The sequence below is a fragment of the Nelusetta ayraudi genome, unplaced genomic scaffold (genome assembly GCF_046127955.1).
Source record: "Nelusetta ayraudi isolate G7.1 ecotype Tasmania unplaced genomic scaffold, CSIRO-AGI_Nayr_v1 ptg000168l, whole genome shotgun sequence".
NCBI lineage: Eukaryota > Metazoa > Chordata > Actinopteri > Tetraodontiformes > Monacanthidae > Nelusetta > Nelusetta ayraudi.
This window is the reverse complement of record NW_027466218.1, coordinates 3852539-3873779: the sequence shown is the minus strand read 5'-3', so window position 1 is coordinate 3873779 and position 21241 is coordinate 3852539. Positions and strand designations below refer to the sequence as shown.

The window sequence follows — 21241 nt, the reverse complement described above, 5'->3', positions numbered from 1 at the left end:
AGACAAGAACGTCGTCTGCTGTTGGAGGGCTACAACAACACAATGTCTTCGATGCTACGCTTTGTGCCGTCGCTACGGACCCGAAACTCTCGTTCTTGTTGGATTCGGGTTCGGAGCAGACTGGTGGGAGAGTTTGTGTACAGGTTTTGCAAAGGAACGGTGTCTTCAGTTATACCTCATTAAAGTGCCGACCGTGGAGGAAGCTCGTGCCGCTGCACGCCATTTCCAGCAGAATAACAGCAAAATTACCAAAATAAAAACAAATCAGAAAAACATCTCTTTGCTGTGCTTTTATTTACTAAGTTAAAATTCTTCTAACTTACAAAAAATGTGAACGAAAAGGTAGAAATATAAATACGAACGAATACGTGTTTGTTCAGGGGTTTCGCAAAGCCGGAGCCCTGCATTTGCTGCGCTACCTTTTTAAAAAAGGTCTCCGTTGCGTGTTATTTTAATATGTCCATCTCTTTTAGAAGAGAAAGCATCACCCCGGTCTCATCCTCTCTCCAAATGTCAACATTCTTATTCGCGTTTGCCAGGTTGTTTCACGCCGTCTGTTTTGTTAGACGACGTAGTTGTGCGGTCATGAGTCGCGAGAGCGAGGCGTGGCGCGTGCGCACTCGCATTGTCCAGTTAATAGTCCGATTAAGGCGTATACATGGCAGAGAAATTCGAATTCCAATCGCATTATCTGGGTGTTCTCAAACTCCGATCATAATCGGAGTTTGGCAATAATTCGACTTTCTCTAGTGCCATGTAAACGCACTGATTGTCATTGGCAGTCTGGAAGAAACAGAAGCCAGATGTGTTATTATTTATTGTTACCTAACATATTGTTTTTCTTTGAACTGAATAGAATGAAAAAATATGCACAGTTGACTTGTTTTTAGAGTTTCAGTTGTATAGTCTTCTTTGTTTTCTAGTGCAGATTCTCGTGCACATTTTCACAAGTTTGCCTCACTTCCCTCAGTTTGTCTGTGTTCCTCCTTTGAGTTTTATCCTTCTCCAGGTTTGTTCTCGGTAACGTCGGCCAATTTTGTTTAGTGGCTCAGCCAAAACCTAATTCCTGTCCATGCCACTGCTGCTGGAGATGCTTCAGAATCCTTTCCTGTCTTCAGGGAGGAGAAATTTCACAAATATTTAGTCGGGGCAAACAAACAACAGAAAAAAACGATGCCCCCCTCCAGAAAAAAAAAAACCCTCTGGGATATATCTGCGATACTTGAGTCAACCTCACACTCTCACACTTCACAAGGCAGAACCACACACGCACACGCACGCACACACACACACACACACACACACACACACACACACACGAGAGTAGGAAAGGGGGGAAAAGCTCCTGGGCTGATCGCTGCTGTATTAATCACAGCGGCGCCTGGCAGGGCGATCTGTGACCCAGTCTTTTAATTGCATCCGCTCCGCTCTGCTCCCCGCTCTCCCTCTTTATCTCACCCCACTACCCCCACACCCCCCTCCACCCACACCACCCTCATTCCTCAAGCCTTCTCATGCACCGTGAGAGGGGGCTAATGCACAGATAAGAGCCGAAAAAGAAAAAAAAGGAAAAAAGAATTCCTCCCTCCAGTGTGCACAAACCAAAAGGCTTCATGCCGGTGAGGCCTGGCCCCCAAATTCACCAGACGTGCAGAGCGACGAGAAACAAATACCTGTGAAGATGTTTTTTTCCCTCCAATGCATTGAAAGCCTTTGAGACGTCCCTGCAGAGTGTGTGGGCCCACACAGCCTCCTGTGTGTGTGTGTGTGTGTGTGTGTGTGTGTGTGTGTGTGTGTGTGTGTGTGTGTGAGAGAGATCTGCAGAATAAAGGCTTCAAGACACAGACGTTCGGCTTGTGTGCCGTGACGTGTCGTGTCGTGCCGTGCCGTGCCGTGCCGTGCCGTGCGCTTATGTGCTTTCTATAGCGGCTGCAGCATCCAAACCTGCGCGGAGACGGGAGGTGACACTATAGGCAACCAGAGGTGTGACAGCAGCGGGGGAGGACGGCGGGCGCAGGGACGCCGCGGCGACAGCCAACCAGCCGGCGGGAGGATTGTTTGTTTTCTCAGCCTTCACCCTGCTCAAGTGCACGAGTGAGAGCGGCACTAACAAGCATGTAAGCATGTAGCGTTTAAAAAGTGAAGCACGCACACCAACGGCAGGCAGGCAGGAGGGGGCGGCCCCTTCTCGCCCACACACACACACACACACACACACACACGCACAGAAGAGCGCGGCGGTGCAGCGATGCCCGTTCCCATTTCTGCATCAGCTGTTCTAATCGTACATGGCAAGATCTCGTGTCACCAACTCCCACTCCGATGTCCCCTCTTCTGGCTCTCGCTGCCTTTTTATCTCGCTCTCGCACAATGGAGCGCACACACACACGCACGCACACACGCACGCACGCACACACACACTCAAGTCGCAGCGCTTTCCTTCAGCGAGAGCAGCTTGTCAGAGGGAAAGTGTATGGGCCTGTTTTTTTTTTGTTTTTTTTGGGGGGGGGGGGGGGGTTAAACATTGAACCGCAGAGGCAGAGAAAAATTCATTTCCAACTGCGGCAAATAAAAAAAAAAAGAAAAGGAAGAGGCAGGAAAAGTCATTTTTCATGCAGGGGGTGGCGTTGTTGTTACCTGAAGTGTTGTTGTGTTGTTTTTTTTTGTTTTGTTTTTTAAAAAACGGCAGCATGTAAATGGTGTCGCCCCCATGGGGGCGCAGTGGGACGCATTTTCAAAAAGACTCTTTGAGGGTTCTGTTATTTTCAGATGGTTTATTTATTTAATTATTTATTTAATGCGGTTGTGCCGCGTGGGGCACCACGGGTTCGCGGAGGCAGCGCGGCGAAGCGCTCGAGACGGAAGATATAAAGCTGAAAATATCAGTGGAGGGATTCAACATCTTTACCGGCAGTTGTGCTGTTACATCTGCACTTTTACTGCCCAGTGAAGCAGGCACGCACCTTCCCTCTCCCCTGGCTTCACTCCTCCTCTGCCTCCTCGTCTTTCTGCCACTTTGACACATTATAACATCTCAACCGTGTCAGAGGAAGATTTGTTGAAGCTTAATAATGGGCAGGAATCATTTTTACTTTGATTGTAATGCAGCTGCATCGCTTCAGCTAAAAGAAAAATGAAGGAATTTGTGGCCCTAGTTTGAACAACTACTACTAACACTCCAACAGGATTTTAATCTCAACACCCACAGATCAGCTATCACCGCTCCTTTTTTTTTCTTTTTTCTTTTTTCTTTCACGAGGACTATTTGTATCTTCACAGCCGCCTCTCCCTCTCATGCAGCTACATTCACTACTTTTCTCTCTGTCGGTTGGCTCATCACAGGGCTTCACGCCGTCTCTCTCTCTCTCTCTCTCTCAGCTTTGGCCTGGAAAAACCCCCCCCAAAAAATGCAGTCATTTGCAAATTGAGTGGGCTGAGTAGATTTTCTAGCCGGTCTGAGGAGAGCAGCGGGGAATGTTTACTTAGCGCCGTTGCCACGACTGGAATGAACGCCACCTTAACAAAACCAACCTCCATATGCTCAGCCTGGATTCCCGATTAGTGATTCATCACACACACACAAACACACAAACACTCACACACACATTATCTGACTCCCTGACCGAGCGTTCAAAAAAAAGTTTTTGCCTGAAGTTTGTTTGCGTCTGCTTCGACTTTTTACGAGTTGCGTCCGGCGCCTGCAGTCATTAATGTATATTTTGTTGCCTGTTAGACGTCTTGTATGCAAATTTATTTTTGCAGCTTTTATCATTTTTATGGGCCTTTATTTCAATTCACATAAACAAAAACACTTTTTTGTTGTTTGCACCTCATTAAACAACTGATCAGATGTACGGCATAAAGCCGTGAAAAACAATAAGGTGAGCCGCGCAGCAAAACAGAAGAACTCATAAAAGTTTGTTCTGCAAAGCAAAAGAAGATCGATGTTGCTCTCTTTGTTGACCTTTCGGGGTTTTTTTTTCTTTCTGCCGCTTTCAAAATGGAATTAAATCATTTTTATGTCCGTCTAAAGCGCCGAGTTGGTTTGCATCAGGTTAAAGGTGCCGCAGTGTGAGGAGTTTTTTTTTTCTTACTTGGCAGTGGCCTCGTGATCGAGTGTCGGCCGTGAGAATGAGAGGTTGTGGGTTTCACCATATGAAAGGCTGTAAACACGCTATACAGTGTTTGGGCCTGAAGGGTCGGATCAGCGAATTAAAACTCACTGGAGAACAGAGAAGAAAGTTCACATCCTCAGAGATGTGACGATGTGACAGTCAGCTTTGTTGTTTACCACTGCGGTGGCCATAAACAACTGATAAGGGAGCGGTCGCCGCTTCATGCTAATTATGCTAACAGCCAGTGATTTCAAATGAAACAGAACAATAGAGAAGAAATACACAGCCGGACGACCACATTATGTTATCAGTTGATACTCATCATATCCGTCATATCAGTGGTGGTTTGAGGTCCCTGCAGTTGACGGTTTGTTTTGGCGTAGCTGCAGTGCAGAACTACGACACCTGGTGGGGAAATAATCATATATCGCTCTACCCCTTTAAACAAAAGAAAAAATGGAGAGTAAAAAAAACATATATCCGGGCCGGACAGTTAAACCCAGTGAGATTACAGGAGCACAAAGCGCCGCTGACTGCCCTGCAACAGTTGGCAGGTGAACATGAGGCGGGCAGGTGAACAGGGATGAGCGAGTCACGCTCCGCCTGGCAAAGCCGGCTGGATGGAAAATCTGCTCGCAGTCCCTCCACTTTTGCTTCAGCTGGGACTTTTTTTTGGGGGGGGTGAAGCTGCAGTTTCCCACCACCAGGGCCTCAGGGAGGAGACGGAGGCCTGGCTGGTGTCTGCGTGTGAGCCGGCAAGCGTGCAAGTGTCCTCTTAAGTTTTGGTGCGCATCTGTGCGTGGAGGACCCGGCGGTCGGCGGTCACGGCTGCGTGCCCGCTCTGTTTTAGCCGCCGCCGCTGCCGCTGCTGCTGCAGCTGCACTCTCTGCTCTGTGTCCAGAGGAGGAGCAGTGGAGCAGAATGGCAGCCTGGCTAGCGCTGCTGTAGAACAGAGGGGGGCTAAAACCTACCAGACTTAACACACAGCCTTGTGGGCTCCGGTGGAGATGAACACACATTTTTACATCCAGTATCGATTCGTCTCTATTAGCTGGAAAGACGCAGAAAGAATGAGCTCTTCTCTTTGTCGTAATTTTATCATCACAATTTAAAAATATATGCCAAAAAGGGGAAGATTTCACATTGTCTCTGGCTTTTTAGATCAGATGTCGTGCTCGGCTCGCTGCCCCGAAGCCGCAGCCTGGGTCCAGAATGTGGACGAGAGTGAGATGAGTTTCCTACCTTCAAGCTTGTGAGTTTGAAAATAAATGGAAAAAGAAAAAATACCCCAGATGCCTCGTCTTGTACTTGTTGGACCGTTTGCGCGTACGTGGGGAAGGATGCCGCACTTCGCCGAGCGGAAGACGACAAAGCGAATCACGTGCATGAGTGGATCATTAAAAATGAGATTTGTGTTCAGAGTCTCGGCAGAGTTGCTCTTTACCAGCGGATGATTGTTTGTTTCACTGTTTTTCCACTCCGATGCAAATTATTATCTTTTAACAAAGTAGCTCAGATGATTTGACACATTAGACTTGTTTTCCATCTTAAGCTGCGAAAACCAGACATGTCAGAGGACCCATATGTTGGGTAAAATACAGAGATCTAGAAGTCACACCTTTCCCAGTTTCCTTTGTAGTGAATTTGATTACGAGACGAAAAAATGCACAAAGAAACCACAAAATAGGTTTAAATGTGCCTGCTGTTGGTGGACGACTTGACCTTTCATAAAGCTCATAGTAAAACAGACAGTGTTACTGGTGCCGCTGCCGCTGCTACTACTGGTGCCGCTGCTACTAGTGGTGGTGGTGGTGGTGCTGCTGCTGCTGCTGCTGCTGCTACGACTGGTGGTGGTGGTGTCGCTGCCGCGAACCAAAACACAGCAGCAGGTGCAGCTTTGTTCCTGTGATGAGCAGGTTACTGGGAAACACAGAGCTCAGGGGCCTGGAGCAAAATTCAGCCAAAAAAACTAAAATAAAAAAAATCCAGGAAGTGCATCATCAGACAAGGGAAGAAATGTATTTATCAAATATTCCCTTTGTAGAGAAGAGGGAGTTTACAGCTCCAGGGTGATTTGCTGTGGAGGAGAATCATGATGTTTCTCTACTATATAAATACAATAATCTCATGAACTCTCAATTTATCAGTTAAAGCATCTTTTTTTTTGTTTGAGGGTGTGCAACAGCAGCTCTCATAAAATGCTTGATTCAGCTTAGGACAGACAGACACACAGTTTTCCTTCTTCCTTATGGTTCTTTTTGTTTATACTTTAAAAGAAAAGTGCTGCTAAAACCTTCCTGATATATTTGTTTTGAATTCATGACATGGCTCAGGCTTTGTTTCATTCAACTTCATGTAACAAAATGCAGATGTGATAAGTGGGTCCAGATGCACTGTTCTCAAAGAAATAATGCTACAAAACATCACAAAAAGGAAATCCTTTCGTTGCCTTCTTTTTCTTCCCAATTAAGACATTCCAGAAAGAATTGCTTCGCATAAATATGGACATGAAAAGGAAAAAATAACAATAATACATTACGATTTTTAACCATGCAAATCAAAACGGGATTAATCGCGGTTAACTATGGAAATTCAGAGTTTAATCGCCATTTAAGCAATCCTTTGACAGCCCTGTGTATTTTTGTGCACCCCTTACACACGAGTCCTGCCCTGTGTTGCTACACAGCAGTGGGCGGCGAGCGCTGAGCCGCGCGGTGGCTAAAGCCTCGTGCGCGCTGCGTGTGTTCCCATGCCAACTGGCTCCGCCGCGGCGGCGCGGGACCCGCGGAGACCTGCGAGCCTTTCTTGTGGGATTATGACTGAAATTAATACACGGGCCTCAGCCGAGGACTGGCTGAACTTCCGGCTCGAACTGCCTCCCACGCGCGCCCGGCCGGCGCGCAGCCGCGAGCGTGCCGGTTAACGTCCCTCAGCCCTCCGGCTGCAGCGCGCCAGAGCCGAGTTGTTGTTGTCGCTGTCGTCGTCTAAGTGACAACAATTAGCAGCGCTCACTTGCCGGCTAATTGAAAGCATTTACATAATGCATGCTGGCAATCGCATTTCATCTGCGGACGATGCACGAAGGTCTGTTTTTATCCTCTTGTTGGTAAATAACATCCGCCCACCATCCTTAAAGTCACTTTTCTTCTTCTTCTTCTTTTTTTTTTTTTTTTTGCAATTTACTCTGAAAATATGGATGCGCTGTGTGCCAGCCCAGGCGGTTGTGCTCATTGTGAGGAGGACTGTGTTTACCATCCATCCCATTACACATGCAATCACTCTGCTGCTGCACTGAGCACCAGCGGCCTCCGCCTGCGTCTCATCCTTTCATTGGCCCGCTTGTTGTTGTTTGAGCGCCGCTTATCCTGACAGGAGCCCCGGCGATAAATTCAATAGATGGCAGGATAAAATGCTTGCTGTGCTAAAATTCTTTACGCCGGATTTCTGGAGAAGAAAGGCAAAAAAAATAAAAAAATAAATGAAATAAAATGGGAAATCTCGCTCTGCTCCAACCCCCCCGGGGGCTGATTTATGGAATCACTTTGTCTTGTTATCGGCAGCCAAAGTTTGCGCGATCCGATCGCAGCGCATTCATTTCAACTCTGCGGTGGAGGGAGATAAGAGGCGGCGTGTTTTGTGTTTGCGCCTGTCTGTTAACATAATAGACACATTAAAATCCACAATCCGTCGGCCGTGGCGTTGCATCATGCAGTTGGATATTAATGAACAGTCGTGGTTGTGTGGTTTTAAGGGATTTAACAGGAGTGTCCTAAACATCTGCTCTAAATATTTTCTGTGCAGAAGATGTCCACAATGAGCGATGTTAGCGCTCACCAGCTAACAGTAGCTAGCGGGCCAATTCTTCGCTAGAGAGAGAGCACATTTTAACGGTATTAATGTTTGACGTACGTGTTTGGTTATTGTCAGGACTGCAGTAAATTCACTTTATATTGACTTTGGTTCTCGTGACAGTTTTAATTCATTTGCAAAAACTTGTTTTGCAGTTTGCGCTCTGAATTAATATCAACATTTTAAACGCATACTATTTATAAAAGCTTCTCTTTTTAAAGTGAGAAGAGATTCCTGCTGCTGTGGATGATCACGGCGTAAATAAAATTCAATTCCATTGATTTTTGCCTTGTGCGACGCTGCTGTCGCAATGTTCTTGCTGAGTGTTTTTTTTTTTCCTTCAATTTAGTTTACAAATATCCTCCTTCTGCCTGTGTGTCTGTCAGCATGATAAACTGATGTTAGCAGGGGAAAAAAAATCCATTTATTGTGCTTCACTATGGACAAACGTGAAGCACAATAAGGCCCGCCCGAAGCAGGAGTTTAAAAATACATGCAAACACAGCTGGCTTCCAACTCTCACACGCTGAGCATGAGACTCGCGGAATGAAGTCGGGAATTCATTCTCAAGTCTTCGCTCTGCACCTGCCTTCTCTGGGGCTCGGTCCTCGGCTCCCTCTGATGAGAACGCTGCCATTCTGAAGGAGCAACGGTGCTGCGCTGATGTGCGTCGTTTGTGGCGAGCGTGCCCATTATGTACCAAGTACTCCCTGTTCTACCATGAACTACTGGAATAAGAACAGAAAGACAAGATGGAGGACAAGAAGAGGCAGAAGGTGGACATGATTTCTCAAGGGTTAAAAATGTCAAAGTTGGCTTGATTTATGATTTTTATTTTGCTAAAAGTTGAACACACCGTACATAAATACATTGATAAAAGTGTACACTGGCAGTACAATAAAAGTAATTTGGTTTTCCTACCCTTAGAATAGTCCTCATACATAGAAGAATATACATAGAGCTTGCTCCTAGTTAGCTGCCATCTTGGGCTGCCAAATTGTACGGAAGCTTGTCTGATAGTGCACTAAATACAAAATGAGTTGTCAGGCAGGTTTCCTTAAACACCTTCAGTACCTGAACTCAGGAAGTATGGCATGGCATGGAAGAATTAACGCGCGTGTGTTGTAAACAGAGCAGTTTTGTCAGAGTGACGAGCTGTGGGCTGACGCTGAGCAGGATGCAACTACAGTTTGTGCTGCTAGCTAACATGTTGGCGCGTTGTTTGGTCTCTGTGTTGTAGCTTAGGTATTCCCAATGCTAACAAGCTGAAAGAGGGAAATTCTGCCAGCCGATTTGTAAATGCTGTCAATAATGGCGCCGCTTTCTTATTTGAAAGGAGTGCGGTAACATGATTTCCCCTGGAGATTAATGAAATATTCTGATTCTGATCCCAGCAGAGCAGACTTCAACACATTTCAAAAATAGTTTGATTCATTTTCTGCGTTAGGATACTGGCACAAGCGCAGTCATCCAGACCAAAATGCCTGGTCCGGATATATCTGTAGGTGTACCATGTGATCATTCCAAATTTCCCCTTTTTTCCACATGTCTGAATTGAGGAAAAGACCTCCGTCCTCCGTCCCCTCACACCCGCACATATACCGGAATAGCAGCAGAGGCTACGTGAGCGAGCGAGCAAGTGTGTGTGTGTGTGTGTGTGTGTGTGTGTGTGTGTGTGTGTGTGTTTGCGTGCGTAAACATGATATTCCTCACAGGTCCTTTTTTTCTCTTTGTCTCAGTCAAGCAGAACCCTCCAAATGTCATTCAGCTCTGCGCTCCTTCGCGGCTCCTTTGGCAGCCGAGCGTCGCCCCATTCAGGCTTAATGTGCTTTAGACCTTCTCTTCATGCTCCCTCCGGAGAGGCCGCGGGGGAAGCGCCGTTTTGACATTGCTATCTGTCTAGTTTGGTGGGAAGAAGAATGATATGAAAGGGAAGTGGCTTGTCTCCCGTGTGTATGCGGCTACAGGAGCAGATAAGCAATTTGTTTTGTTTTTTTCGTTTTTTTTCTTCCAAAGAAAGGCGGCACAAAGTCAGGAACGGGGAGTGACAGCGGCGGGGATGAGATGTTTTCCCCGATACGCAGTGATGGATGCGGGTTAATCTTAAAGCCGAGCTCGCACGTCAAGGATTTATGAACACCTCATCGGGTGAAATCCCAGCGCGCCGATCCCTAACGCCGACTGCGCCTCTTTTTTTTTTTGTTCACAGTGAAGTTCGAAGACTGCCAGCGGAACCGAGAGGTGGGCTTCGTCAGCAACGACCCCAACTTCAGCGTGCGTGCCGACGGCTCGGTGTACACCGAGCAGGAGGTGGCCAACCTGTCGGAGCCCGTGCAGTTCATGGTGACGGCGCAGGGGCTGCACGAGCAGCGCATCTGGGAGACCACCGTCAAGCTCGCCCTGGCTGGACACCCACACTCGCTGGCGCTGGCAAAGGTAGAGTCTGTTAAGAAATGTTGTGGATGCAGGGTGAAAAACACTACATCGGGAGCTTCTGGCGCTAAAGGCCCAGTGTATAACATTTTAGAGGGAAGTACTGAAGTCAAAAAAAAACATGAAAAATGGGCTTGAAAATCAGTGGAAGTCGCTGAGAATATATATTTATTGGTTTAATTGGTTAAAAAAAAAATTAAAAACAAGAGAAAAGGAATACATTCCACTTGTGAGGAGTCAGCCATATGGGGGCGCTGTGTTTCAACACCTGATCTGTTTTTACCATGACATCACAGGTGGATGAAGGCAGGTTTGAAATCAAGTCTGCAGCCTCGAGTTAACGGGGATGAAAGTTAACATAGCAGTACTTTGTTTGACCACCAGATGTCACTGAATCTTACACACTTGGCCTTTAAATAAGACTGCTTTGCTTCTTGTGAAGTGCCATTGTGTTGCTTTGCTTTAGAGAGTGATATGTTTTATTCTAACTGCCAGGTTGAATTAGCATTTCTGTCCGGAAACAAAAATCACAGAAGGTATGTCAGTGACCTTGCAGACATGTACATCTAGTCATACGTCCTTCCAGTAATCTGAGTAGGTTAAGATTTGGAACGTGCAACAGAGTGTCAGTTGTGACATGGAGTCAAGGCGCGTACGCGAGTGCTAACAGTTTAGCATTGCAAGACTGTATTGATCAGCAGTTGTGATAAACAATCTCAATGTTATTCTGCGTCGATTCACAACAACGGGGCCTCTGTGACTGCATTAATCAGCTGAAGACGCCAAAACAGGCCGAATGATCATCTTTAATCATATTGCTAATGATGAATTCATTAAATGTGGGATTAAAACGAGTACGTCGATCACATAACAGGAGTCCATTAATGCAAAATAAATCACTCTGGAGCAGAGGCCTGGCAAGTAAAGATTCCTCCAACCAGTAACTTGATGCTCCACCACTGCCATTCCAAACAACGCATTCCAAACAACATTCTCACATTTCCTCACCCAGACCAAATCCAAGAGCCCAATCCTAATCCCTCAGCCAGTCTGCTGGTTATCCAGGCAACAGTTTAGCACCGTGCACTTCCCACAATCTAATCGGACCAAAGCTGATTAAAACACACCTGCAAACACCTGTCAGTGGAGCGAGAACATAGAAGTGTCAATGTAAAACAGCTCAGGAGCTGCGATACAGCAGCCTGATTTGCTGTTTTACCGTCTCATGTAGCTCCTCTTTGATGGTATATTATTAGAGTTTTATGCGCTTAAGGATCCGATCGGTGTCCAGCGTTTGCTGTGGTCTGCTGGCATAGAATGCACATGCTCGGAAGTAGCTTCAAAAATAAACAACCACTGTTTTCTACACGCCAGAGCCAGAAAACAGGTGTGAATGTCAGGCTGAACTTTGAAGTTTTAATGTTTGACACTCAGTGGCCTGATCTCTAAAGTGGTTCTGATTCCAGAAAGGTTTTTTTTTTTGTCCCACCCTCCTCTCCCTCTCCACACAATGGCTTATGCCCTGGCGGCGGAGGCTCTCTCTCTCTCTCTCTCACACACACACACACACACACACACACACACACACACACACACACACACACAACTTTATCACCATAACTACCCCTGCATTACACGTTGCACCCCATCGAGCTTCGTGTTCCGTCGCAGTTGTAATCATGACTAAAAGCAGCCGACTCTTGTACAGCAGAGTGTCGGAGGTGGTGGTGGTGGTGGTGGTGGTCGTGGTCGTGGAGATGATGGTGGAGGTGGTAGGACTGGAATCCTGCCCACTCGTGGCAGCTCAACAATAGTGCTCACTGGGTAATAATTGACATTAACTGAACTAATGTTCTGCCTCAGCTGCATCTGTCAGGTCCAGCTCCAGCTGTCTGGCACATTCATTCTGTTTCCACTCAGAGCGTTGAACAAGGACCCAGCATTAAATGAAAGCGATTTCAGTTTTAGGGTTTGTTTGTTTTTTCTTTGTTTTGTTTTGTCTTGTTTTTGTTTTGTTTTTTTTAATTTCCACCACACACCCGCCTCACTCCACCCCATCAGAAATAGGGAAAATAAACAGCTTTTGTATGTCGGCTGCGGAACGCTTTGTCACATCAGTGTTACACCTGAGTGAATGTAAGAACATTCCTGTTAAAGCAGAATGAAACAGTAACATTGTGAAGTTATTGCAATACAGCTAAGAAAAACATTTTATGAGTTTGTCTAGGTGCTCATGTATGGATCTATAGATTTGCTAGCAGATGGTATTTCCTGTCTGTCTGAGAAAATCAGTCTTTTAAATGTCAATAATTTGTCAGGCCAGATGGGTCTAATTGTCATCTGTGATATTTTTTTTTTTCCTGTTGTTGTGTTGCACGTTGTTCTCTCGTGGGCAGATCACGCAGTGAACCTTGACAAAAAAAAAAACCAACCGAACCAAAAAGACAAAGCACAGTGACGGGATTGCATTTCCCCCCCTGCAGACGAGACTCTTTGTTTCCTTGGTTCACTGTGTTCCAAGACGCTCTCCTCCATCAGAACGCCTTCAGGTGTGAATGGTTGATGACGACAACATCGCTGGCCTCGCTCCCTGCTCTCGCAATTCTGGCAGAGGGTTAAATTCATAATTTAAAGATTTTTCATCTCTTTAACGGGTCTTTTTGCCTTACTGGCATGCCAGCTAACACATGACAATATTTCGTGTTTCTCAATGGGCCGGCTTTGTCCGTGTCCGTGAGGCCCGTACATCTCAAACTTACCAAAAATGAGTTATTAAATCTGGAGAAGGCCACAATAGAGCCCCTTAAAAATATATGACCCAATAATCTTGATCCTGTCATAACTGTGTGACTCCTCCCCATGGATATATTATACAACTAGATACCAGACTGGCAATATGGATTGCAATTCCTTTTATCTAGTGGTCACTTGTGGTATTGCAGCCAAAAACCCCATACAACCAAAAAAGGATTTCCCCATAAACCACAATACAAAAAGAAACAGCTGTAAAACAGCTGACAGGATAACTGCAACCTAAAGGGGCAGTTCATAGGTCTTTCTATTGTAGGTTGCTATTTTAATCTTTTGGGGGGGGGGGGAATGTATAATATGTAAGGCGAGACAACCGCTGTGTCTTGGCTCGTTCTGACTGGCTGATGCGTGCTGATGTATCATGGGAGTTCCAGAGGCATGGTGTGAAGTGCGAAGGCTCTATGGGCCAACACAATGCGGAAGCCACAAACCTTTCCAACGTGTGCGCTGGGTGAGCAGCTACATTGAAATGGAACGGGCCGCCATGTTGGTTGTAGGGGGCTTACTCCTCCCTCTGACCCCATCCAGCTCTTCTCCATCTTCCTCCTTGTCCTGCTTTCCCGATGGTGGTTGATAGCAGCCCATGCTCAGTGCTGCCACACACTGCCACTGAGTGATACTTCAAGTCAAGTTACCCTGGCACCTGAGCGAGGATGCTGATAATGAATGAAGGGCCGGGAAGTAGCTGTCACCGTGGCAACAGACGTGCGCTTTGACGTCTTCTATGGAAAGGATATAGATTTGATATTTCAGTGCTTGAATTGAAGGAAATTGTCTGTTTAGGCCAGGTGATGATACGACGTGTTTTCCATGCTTAGTATCTCTTGCTTGGAGCCAGACGACCCTCTCACAGAGGCCTGAGTTTAGACTGTGAGACGTAATGAATGAGACATGATGTTCAAATGTTCCATATATGCTGCCGTATTTGTTCTTCTGTGACAGGAAAATTACACACCAGCAAGAGAAATAAAGGAAATGGGAACATTCCCTGGATGCCCTGAAGCTAGAAACAAACAAGCGCAACGCCTTTAAACGAACGTGGCGGCCCATTTTCCTTTTTCCGGCCCGCTGAGTTCGTGCTGCCATCCTGACCGCGTCTCTTTCTTCCCAAAGTCAATAGTTGTTTTGGCAACAAGGTTATCACAGTCGCCTCGAGTACAAACGGCAGCAGATATCCTCTCCCTCCTCCTCCTCCTCCTCCTCTCCCCCCTTCTCCTCCTCCTCTCCCTCCTCTCCCTCCTCTTCCTCTCCCTCCTCTCCCTCTCCCTCCTTTTCCTCCTCCTCCTCCTCCTCTCCCTCCTTCTCCTCCACCTCCTCCTCTCCCTCCTTCTCCCCCTCTGCCTCCTCCTCTCCCTCCTTCTCCTCCTCCTCTCCTTCCTTCTCCTCCCCCTCCTCCTCCTCCTCCTCTCCCACCTTCTCCACCTCCTCATTCTCATTCTCTTCCTCCACCCCCCCCCCCCATCTTTTCCCACCCACCAGCCTGGAAGCTAACTACACTTGGCTATGTTTTTTAATTGAAATTATACCAAATTGAACAAAATGAGCTTTTGAGCCAATTATCATTATTATTATTATTATTATTATTTTACTAATATTTAACAATTTAAATGAACCAAAACATATGAGAACCAGTTTGTAATGGTATGATTTTTCTTTTTTTTGCAACCATTTTTGCCGGCCTCTGCTGGCCAGAAGATAGAATACAGGTGTTTGGCGCTTCCATGTTGGCTTTCCTCTTTGAAAGCGGAAGCTCCACCCACCTTCATTTACAGTCTCAGGTTAATTTGCTCCTAATAACCGCCGTCGCTTTCCCCTGCCGGATGCCTTGACTTAGAAGTTTTAGTCGGCACGTCTGTGGTCTGACAGCCCCCTTTTTTTTTTTTTTCCTTTTTTTTCTCTCTCCCGGCGGCCTGCGGTCCAGTTGCTCTCCAACACGTGCTGATTTCACGGCACGTCGCTCCACCAGCTCGGGGCCCATCAGTTATGCGCCGGTGGATTTAGAGTCGGACGGTTTGTCGCGGCGGGTTTTTAGAGCGCGCTCTATTTGCATTTTATTGCTCTCGCTGCCTCTCTCTCCCCCCAGACGGCCTCACCTGCTCAAGGTAGATTAGAGCGAAGGCCGTCAGCGGGGTGAGGAGTCGGACCCCGGGGGTCATTGAAATGCAGCGCCGCTCGTGGTGGATAGAGGCGCTCTGACGCTGTTATTAAAGCTATAATTGTGTTGGCAGTCCACACCGGAAGGGTTCTTCACCACTAAAGGGGCCAGAAAAAGTGGCTACAAGTATTAGATTTAAATGTAAAAGTCAGTCTATTCGGTAGGGAGAGAGACCGTGCATCAGCTGTGGGGCCTTTTAGACGTTTTCAAAATTTCCCCTCCATTGAGAAGGAATAGAACTTAACCTTATCCTTTTTTTTTCTCCAACATGCGCTATGCACCCCACGATTTATGGTGATGCAGCAGCTGGGACCACACATTGTTGAGGAAAGTGTCAGTCAGGTCCACTCGTCCTTTAAACCACTGGTCCCCAACCCCCGGGCCACAGACCAGTACCGGTCATTTGGTACTGGGCTGCACAGAAAGAATAATTCACTTCCATCAAATTAATTTATTTTTATTTACCATCTAAGTGTGACCAATTTTATTTTGAAAAATTACTGGATCCTCTCCATTACATCCATCTATGGCTCAACTCTTGACACACGTCAAGGTGCTTGTCTCGGTCAGGTGACACGCTACCGCTAGATTAAACCACAGGCTAGCAAGCAGCATGAGTAAAAGCAAATGTCTACAAAGATTCTTTGCGAAGAGCAAAAGGTCCAGTGACACATGTTCACCTTTATTGGATTAATTTATGTGAATTCACCTTTATTATTATATTTAAAAAGTACCACAGTTTTCCTGCTGGTCCCTGAAAATATTGTCTCACATTAAACTGGGCTGTGGTGCAACAAAGGTTGGGGGCCGCGGCTTTAAACCATGGATTGTCTCTGTAGCCCAGTCAAGATGAATCAGAGTGCAGGGCAGCATGTTCGCTCAAAACCTTTCAAAACAGCAAAAAAAACAGCAAAAAAAAACAGTGGATATCTGTATTTCAGCCTCCCGCGGAGATAAATGCCAAAATGCTGCAAGAAAATGTCAGGATGTTTCGTGATTCTCGCTATTTTACGACAACAGAAATCCCCTCAGATGTCTTTTAAAAACAAACCCCTCGCGAGAAGAAGCCGTTTGGATTCATCAAGAGCAGCGACGGCCGCGGCAGCCAAACGCTGCCACTTGTTCCCCTCTTCCAGAATAGATCCTGCTTTATCGCAGCAGAGAGACTTCCTGACCATTAAGATAAAAGATACGGGGACATCGGAGGACGGGAGTGGGGAGGAAAAAAATGTCTTCAGAGACTGTGTGATGCACTGTAATTGCATTGTTGTGCGTCTTTGTTGCTCTGATAACCTCCAGATGTCAGCTGGGGGGCTGCAGGCCTGAAGGATGCCGAGACAGAGACGAGCCAGCTGGCCGCCGCTGCCGCTGGCTTCCAAGGACACACTCACTGATTCCCCGTCATGCGTGCACACGCACACACACACACACAGTTGGACAAACGGATGCATTTGTCCATGAGGTTTTTTTTTTTTTGTGTGTGTTCTCTTTTTTTGTTTTGAATGTTCCTACTTGTGCACACATGAATACAACAACGCCGCCTCACATGAGATCCCATATGCGCACGCCAGGCTTGAATGAGCACAAAGGCATGTGCGCACACGCACGCACGCACGCACACACACACACACACACACACACACACTGTTTGGACGTTATGGATCTTAAGAGAGGAAACTGAGATTTTTATTGTTGATCTCTCTGTGTATGTAGGTCGTGCAGAGGAACTGAAAAAGATGTTTCCCTCTCATCTGCACAGTAGTTCTATTCCTTTGAAAAAGAAAAAAAAAAAACAAAAGATCAAACTCCAATAGAAAATAAGAATAAGTATGAAAACAAATCAACCTGTCAGTCGAACCTCTCCTGGAATTCTTTCCCAATTCTTACTGGTTCCTGCAAGACTTTCAACCTTCACCATCCTACAGAGACGAAAGATGGTATTGATTCCAACGCTGGTATCTGAATCAGATCCATACTGGCAGGATGGGATTGATCAATACTCAGAGTAGTCGTGTCGGCGCTCCTCTCACACCATGTTCCCGCCCCTTCCTCTGTTCTGTGTCTCATATCAGAGGACTAAAAGCAAAAACACTACTACTACTACTACTACTACTACTACATCGCTATCAGCATCAAGGATACTCACTGATACTAATAATCACATGGAATAGGATGACTCCTTAGCAAGACGTTACTTCACTGTCAGGGGCATCTGAACTGAAGAGATGATCAACTTCGGAGAGGGTTCAGCGAAGGTTCTTGACTTCCTGAGCCGTGTACGTTTGTGTAGTGGAGCTAAGTGGAGTTGCCGCGCTAAGACAAATTTCCCCGGGGATAATAAAGTTTATTCTGTCTCTGATTCTGCTACTAATAAGGCCTCGGATGTGGACGCAGGCTGTGCTTTCCTTTCAGTTTTTGCCCTTAATTTATTCATAACTTCTATCCAAATCAGAATTAAAAATGACTCCCACCAGGAGTTTAGGAATATAAGAATTTTGTTTTCCCCTTTGGGGACTCGCGGTTCCCAAAAAAGGTCAATCAACACTTTTTTCACCCCTGAAACTTCATCTTAGAACCAGAACACTTTTGAGGACTTTTTAACCACATGAGGCGAGTGCCGAGAGAGAGTTTTGTTGTTGTTGTTGTTTTAATTCCCCAGTCAAACACTTCCTGTTTGAAGTGCGCTGCAGCTGAGGGGACCAGGAACTCTGGGGCTGTGCTTAACATCTCAGCATTTTATTTATTTTGCAAAAAACAGACTCCTGACATTTCACTTACACTCACTGGCCACTTTATTAGTTACACCTCGCAAATACCTGGTTCCCCATTAAGTGGTTGCCTAAATGGCCATAGCGAAGGTGGTTAATTGAGTCCAATCAGTGACCTCTGACCTCTGACACCAACACAGCTGTCTATCACTGGATATTTTTCCTCTTTCCGGCACTGTCCTATGTAAACCCGAGAAATAGCTGTGCGTGGAAAAACTAGCTGTGTTAAGAAGCAACTGAACATTCTCAGTTGATATTCTTCTGTGTCATGTTCAGAAACAATTGTATTTTTTTTATTATTATCTGTAATTTACTGACAGCCTCTCAGTGCTTTTTGAGCCGATGGTCATGGACTTTACCGTCACGCTAACAAAGCAGTGACGAGGTGACGAGTGTCTTTCGCTGATCTTATTCTCTCACTATGTAAACAGCCTGGATGACTCATGGTCGTCTACTGGAGACTGTTGCAGGCCTGCTGGTTGTTCTCACTTCTTTCCCTTTTGGTAGTTTTTCTTTTTGAACCACCGTTTCCCCACAGACACACACACACACACACACACACACACATGGACAGAGCTAAAATTCACCTGCAGGCCTGTCGGGGGGAGGGGGAGGGGCAGGCCCGGCCAGTTGCTACCCATTTTGGTTGAGTGGCGCTGGAACCACAGTTCTCTTATCTGGGAAACACATCTGGTCCCGCCATCCGTCCGTCTGTCTGTCTGTCGAACCATCCAGCCGTGCATGTCTCCCGCTCTGTCAGCAGCAGGTCCGGCTCAGCCTGCACGATTCCTCCGCCGTGTGGACCTCTGCAGCCAGCCCACACACACACACACACACAAACACACACACACACACACACACACACACACAGACAAGCAACAATGTGTCTGTGCCCTCTCAGGTGTGTCTTACAGTCTGCAAAGCGGCTGCATATTGATGGGCTGAACCACAGGCCAGTGTTTGGCACCACTACAGGCATGTGTTTGCTTGTATGGTCTCCTTCTGTGTGTGTGTGTGTGTGTGTGTGCGTGTGTGTGTGTGTGTGTGTGTGTGTGTGTTCCAGCTGCAATGAGCAGGAGGATTTCCACTGCTTCAGGTGACAGCGGCACGTTGCCTGCATGAGTGTGTGTGTGTGTGTGTGTGTGTGTGTGTGTGTGTGTGTGTGTGTGTGTGTGTGTGTGTGCTTGCGTGCATGTGCGCGTGTGTGTGAGCGAGGTGCAGAGACAACAATAGGATTAGTTGGATTACAGAAATACAACCATCTTACGCAGAAATACATCTTACACAGCACAGAGGATTGTGTAAAACGCAGCCGTTACACAGCCTCCCAAACCTTATTTCAGCCGCCGACATGAGCAAGAACACATTTGGGGCGTGCGTGTGTGCATCTATCTGTGTGTGTGTGTGTGTGTGTGTGTGTCTGAGTGTGCAGCAGTGCAGCAATGTTATTTGCACCTGCAAGAGGTGCTCGGTTCTATAGTGGCGGCGGTGGCGGCGGCGGTGAACACTGAAGCCTGCCTGGCTGCAGCCGTCACGCAGACGACACTTTGTTCTTCTTCTTTTCTGCCAAGAACATTTCAGCAGCCGCCCGTGACATTTTCAGTTCTCTCTCCCCGGTGATTGTCCTGCACGCAACGCTCCTGTTTTTTTTTTTTCTCCTCCACGCAATTTTGTCGCTTGTATTATTATTGATGATTGGCCCCACATTGATGTTGAGGTCGTTGACCGGTCATAGAACGCAGAGCAGAAAGCTGTTTTCTGTCTTCCTTCAGTAATGCTGCTGTTTACTGTCAAACAATTGCAATTAGCCCACAAAGCACTCGGTGGCCTGATGAGTTCACTGCACACTTTCTCTTCTACGTCACAACCTAAACAGATTTTCTTGCTGAGCTTCCCAAATGAGAACAAGAGGAGACTTTTGCACCGTTTTCCAGTCAGGGAGTTCCAGCTTTGTGATTGTTTGCTGGAGTGGGGCAGTGGAGACTGTGACAGAACAAACCCAACAACACAGAGCGGACCGTAATTTCTCATCTGTCCATCCATCCATCCATCCATCCATCCATCCTCCCATCCTCCCATCCATCCATTGTTTTTCCAGGTCACGTGATGGGGGCAGCAGCTTTAGCAGAGTAGCCCAGGCTTCCCTCTCACCTGTCACTTTGTCCAGCTCTTCCCAGGGGATCCCAGGCCAGTGGAGCTGACGTGGTCTCTCCAGGGTCTTCCCTGGGGTCTCCTCCTGGTGGGACCTACCTAGAACCTCATCTGGAGGTGCAGTGAACTGTGAAATGGCAGCAGGATGCAGTTGGTGGGGAAAGGGGTGCCAGAGCAGCGGCCTCAGCAGGGGGCAGCAGAGAGGACGAGGAGTGTGTGGGATTGTCAGATGTGTGCAGACAAAGAGAAGAAGCACCTGAGCAGGACCAACACTAGCAGTGACGCCCTGGAGGAGCAGGGTTGTCTTTCTCTGGGCCAGTCAAAGGAATGCCATGAAATGTGAAACTTCTACAATTGTGAATCTCGTATTTCCTTCTATTGTCGTCTTTCTCAAAAACAGCTTTAATGTTGTCAGCCTGTCACCCAGTGATTCGCTTTCGATTTTCAGCGGAAGGGAGGCAAGCTTGTTATTTAACTTCACTTTGCAGACGCGTCCATCCAGCACTATCATGGCCAAAAGTGGTTGTTTTTTTTTTAACCTGAGATGCGTCATGACACAAGTTGTGCCTCTGCTTCCCCCAGGTGGAGGAGATGCTGTCGAGGGTTTGGGAATCGCAGCCCCGAGTCATCCGCTTCTCCCGGAAACACCAGAGGAGCTCGTCGGCCAACGGGCTGCGCCGGCAGAAGAGGGACTGGGTCATCCCACCAATCAACGTGCCCGAAAACTCCAGAGGCCCGTTCCCGCACATGCTCGTCAGAGTGAGTGACAGTCTATGTGATCACCACTAATATGCGTGCGCATCTCGTCCCGGTGCAAGATCTTTTTCCAGTTGTTTTTGCAACTGAGCCGCAGAGCCGTCACAAAAGCTCTTCTTGTGCAGAAAAGTTGCCATTCCGCCGCAATTCTATTCCAAACAGTTTTGCTCTGCAAGGAAGAATTGGAGAGTCAAGTGGAGCCG

The 21241-nt window shown here is 46.9% G+C and overlaps 1 protein-coding gene across 2 annotated transcripts in view; it reads left to right on the top strand.

Annotated features, from left to right (window-relative positions):
• Positions 1-21241, top strand: part of LOC142880463 (cadherin-4-like) — a 115762-nt gene that overhangs the window by 34170 nt on the left and 60351 nt on the right. For both annotated transcript variants that reach the window (XM_076014411.1, XM_076014410.1), the window contains exons 2-3: positions 10174-10400; positions 20865-21041. In XM_076014411.1, coding sequence (XP_075870526.1) covers positions 10305-10400; positions 20865-21041 — 273 coding nt within the window. In that variant the 5' untranslated portion in view covers positions 10174-10304. The remainder of the gene's footprint in view (positions 1-10173; positions 10401-20864; positions 21042-21241) is intronic.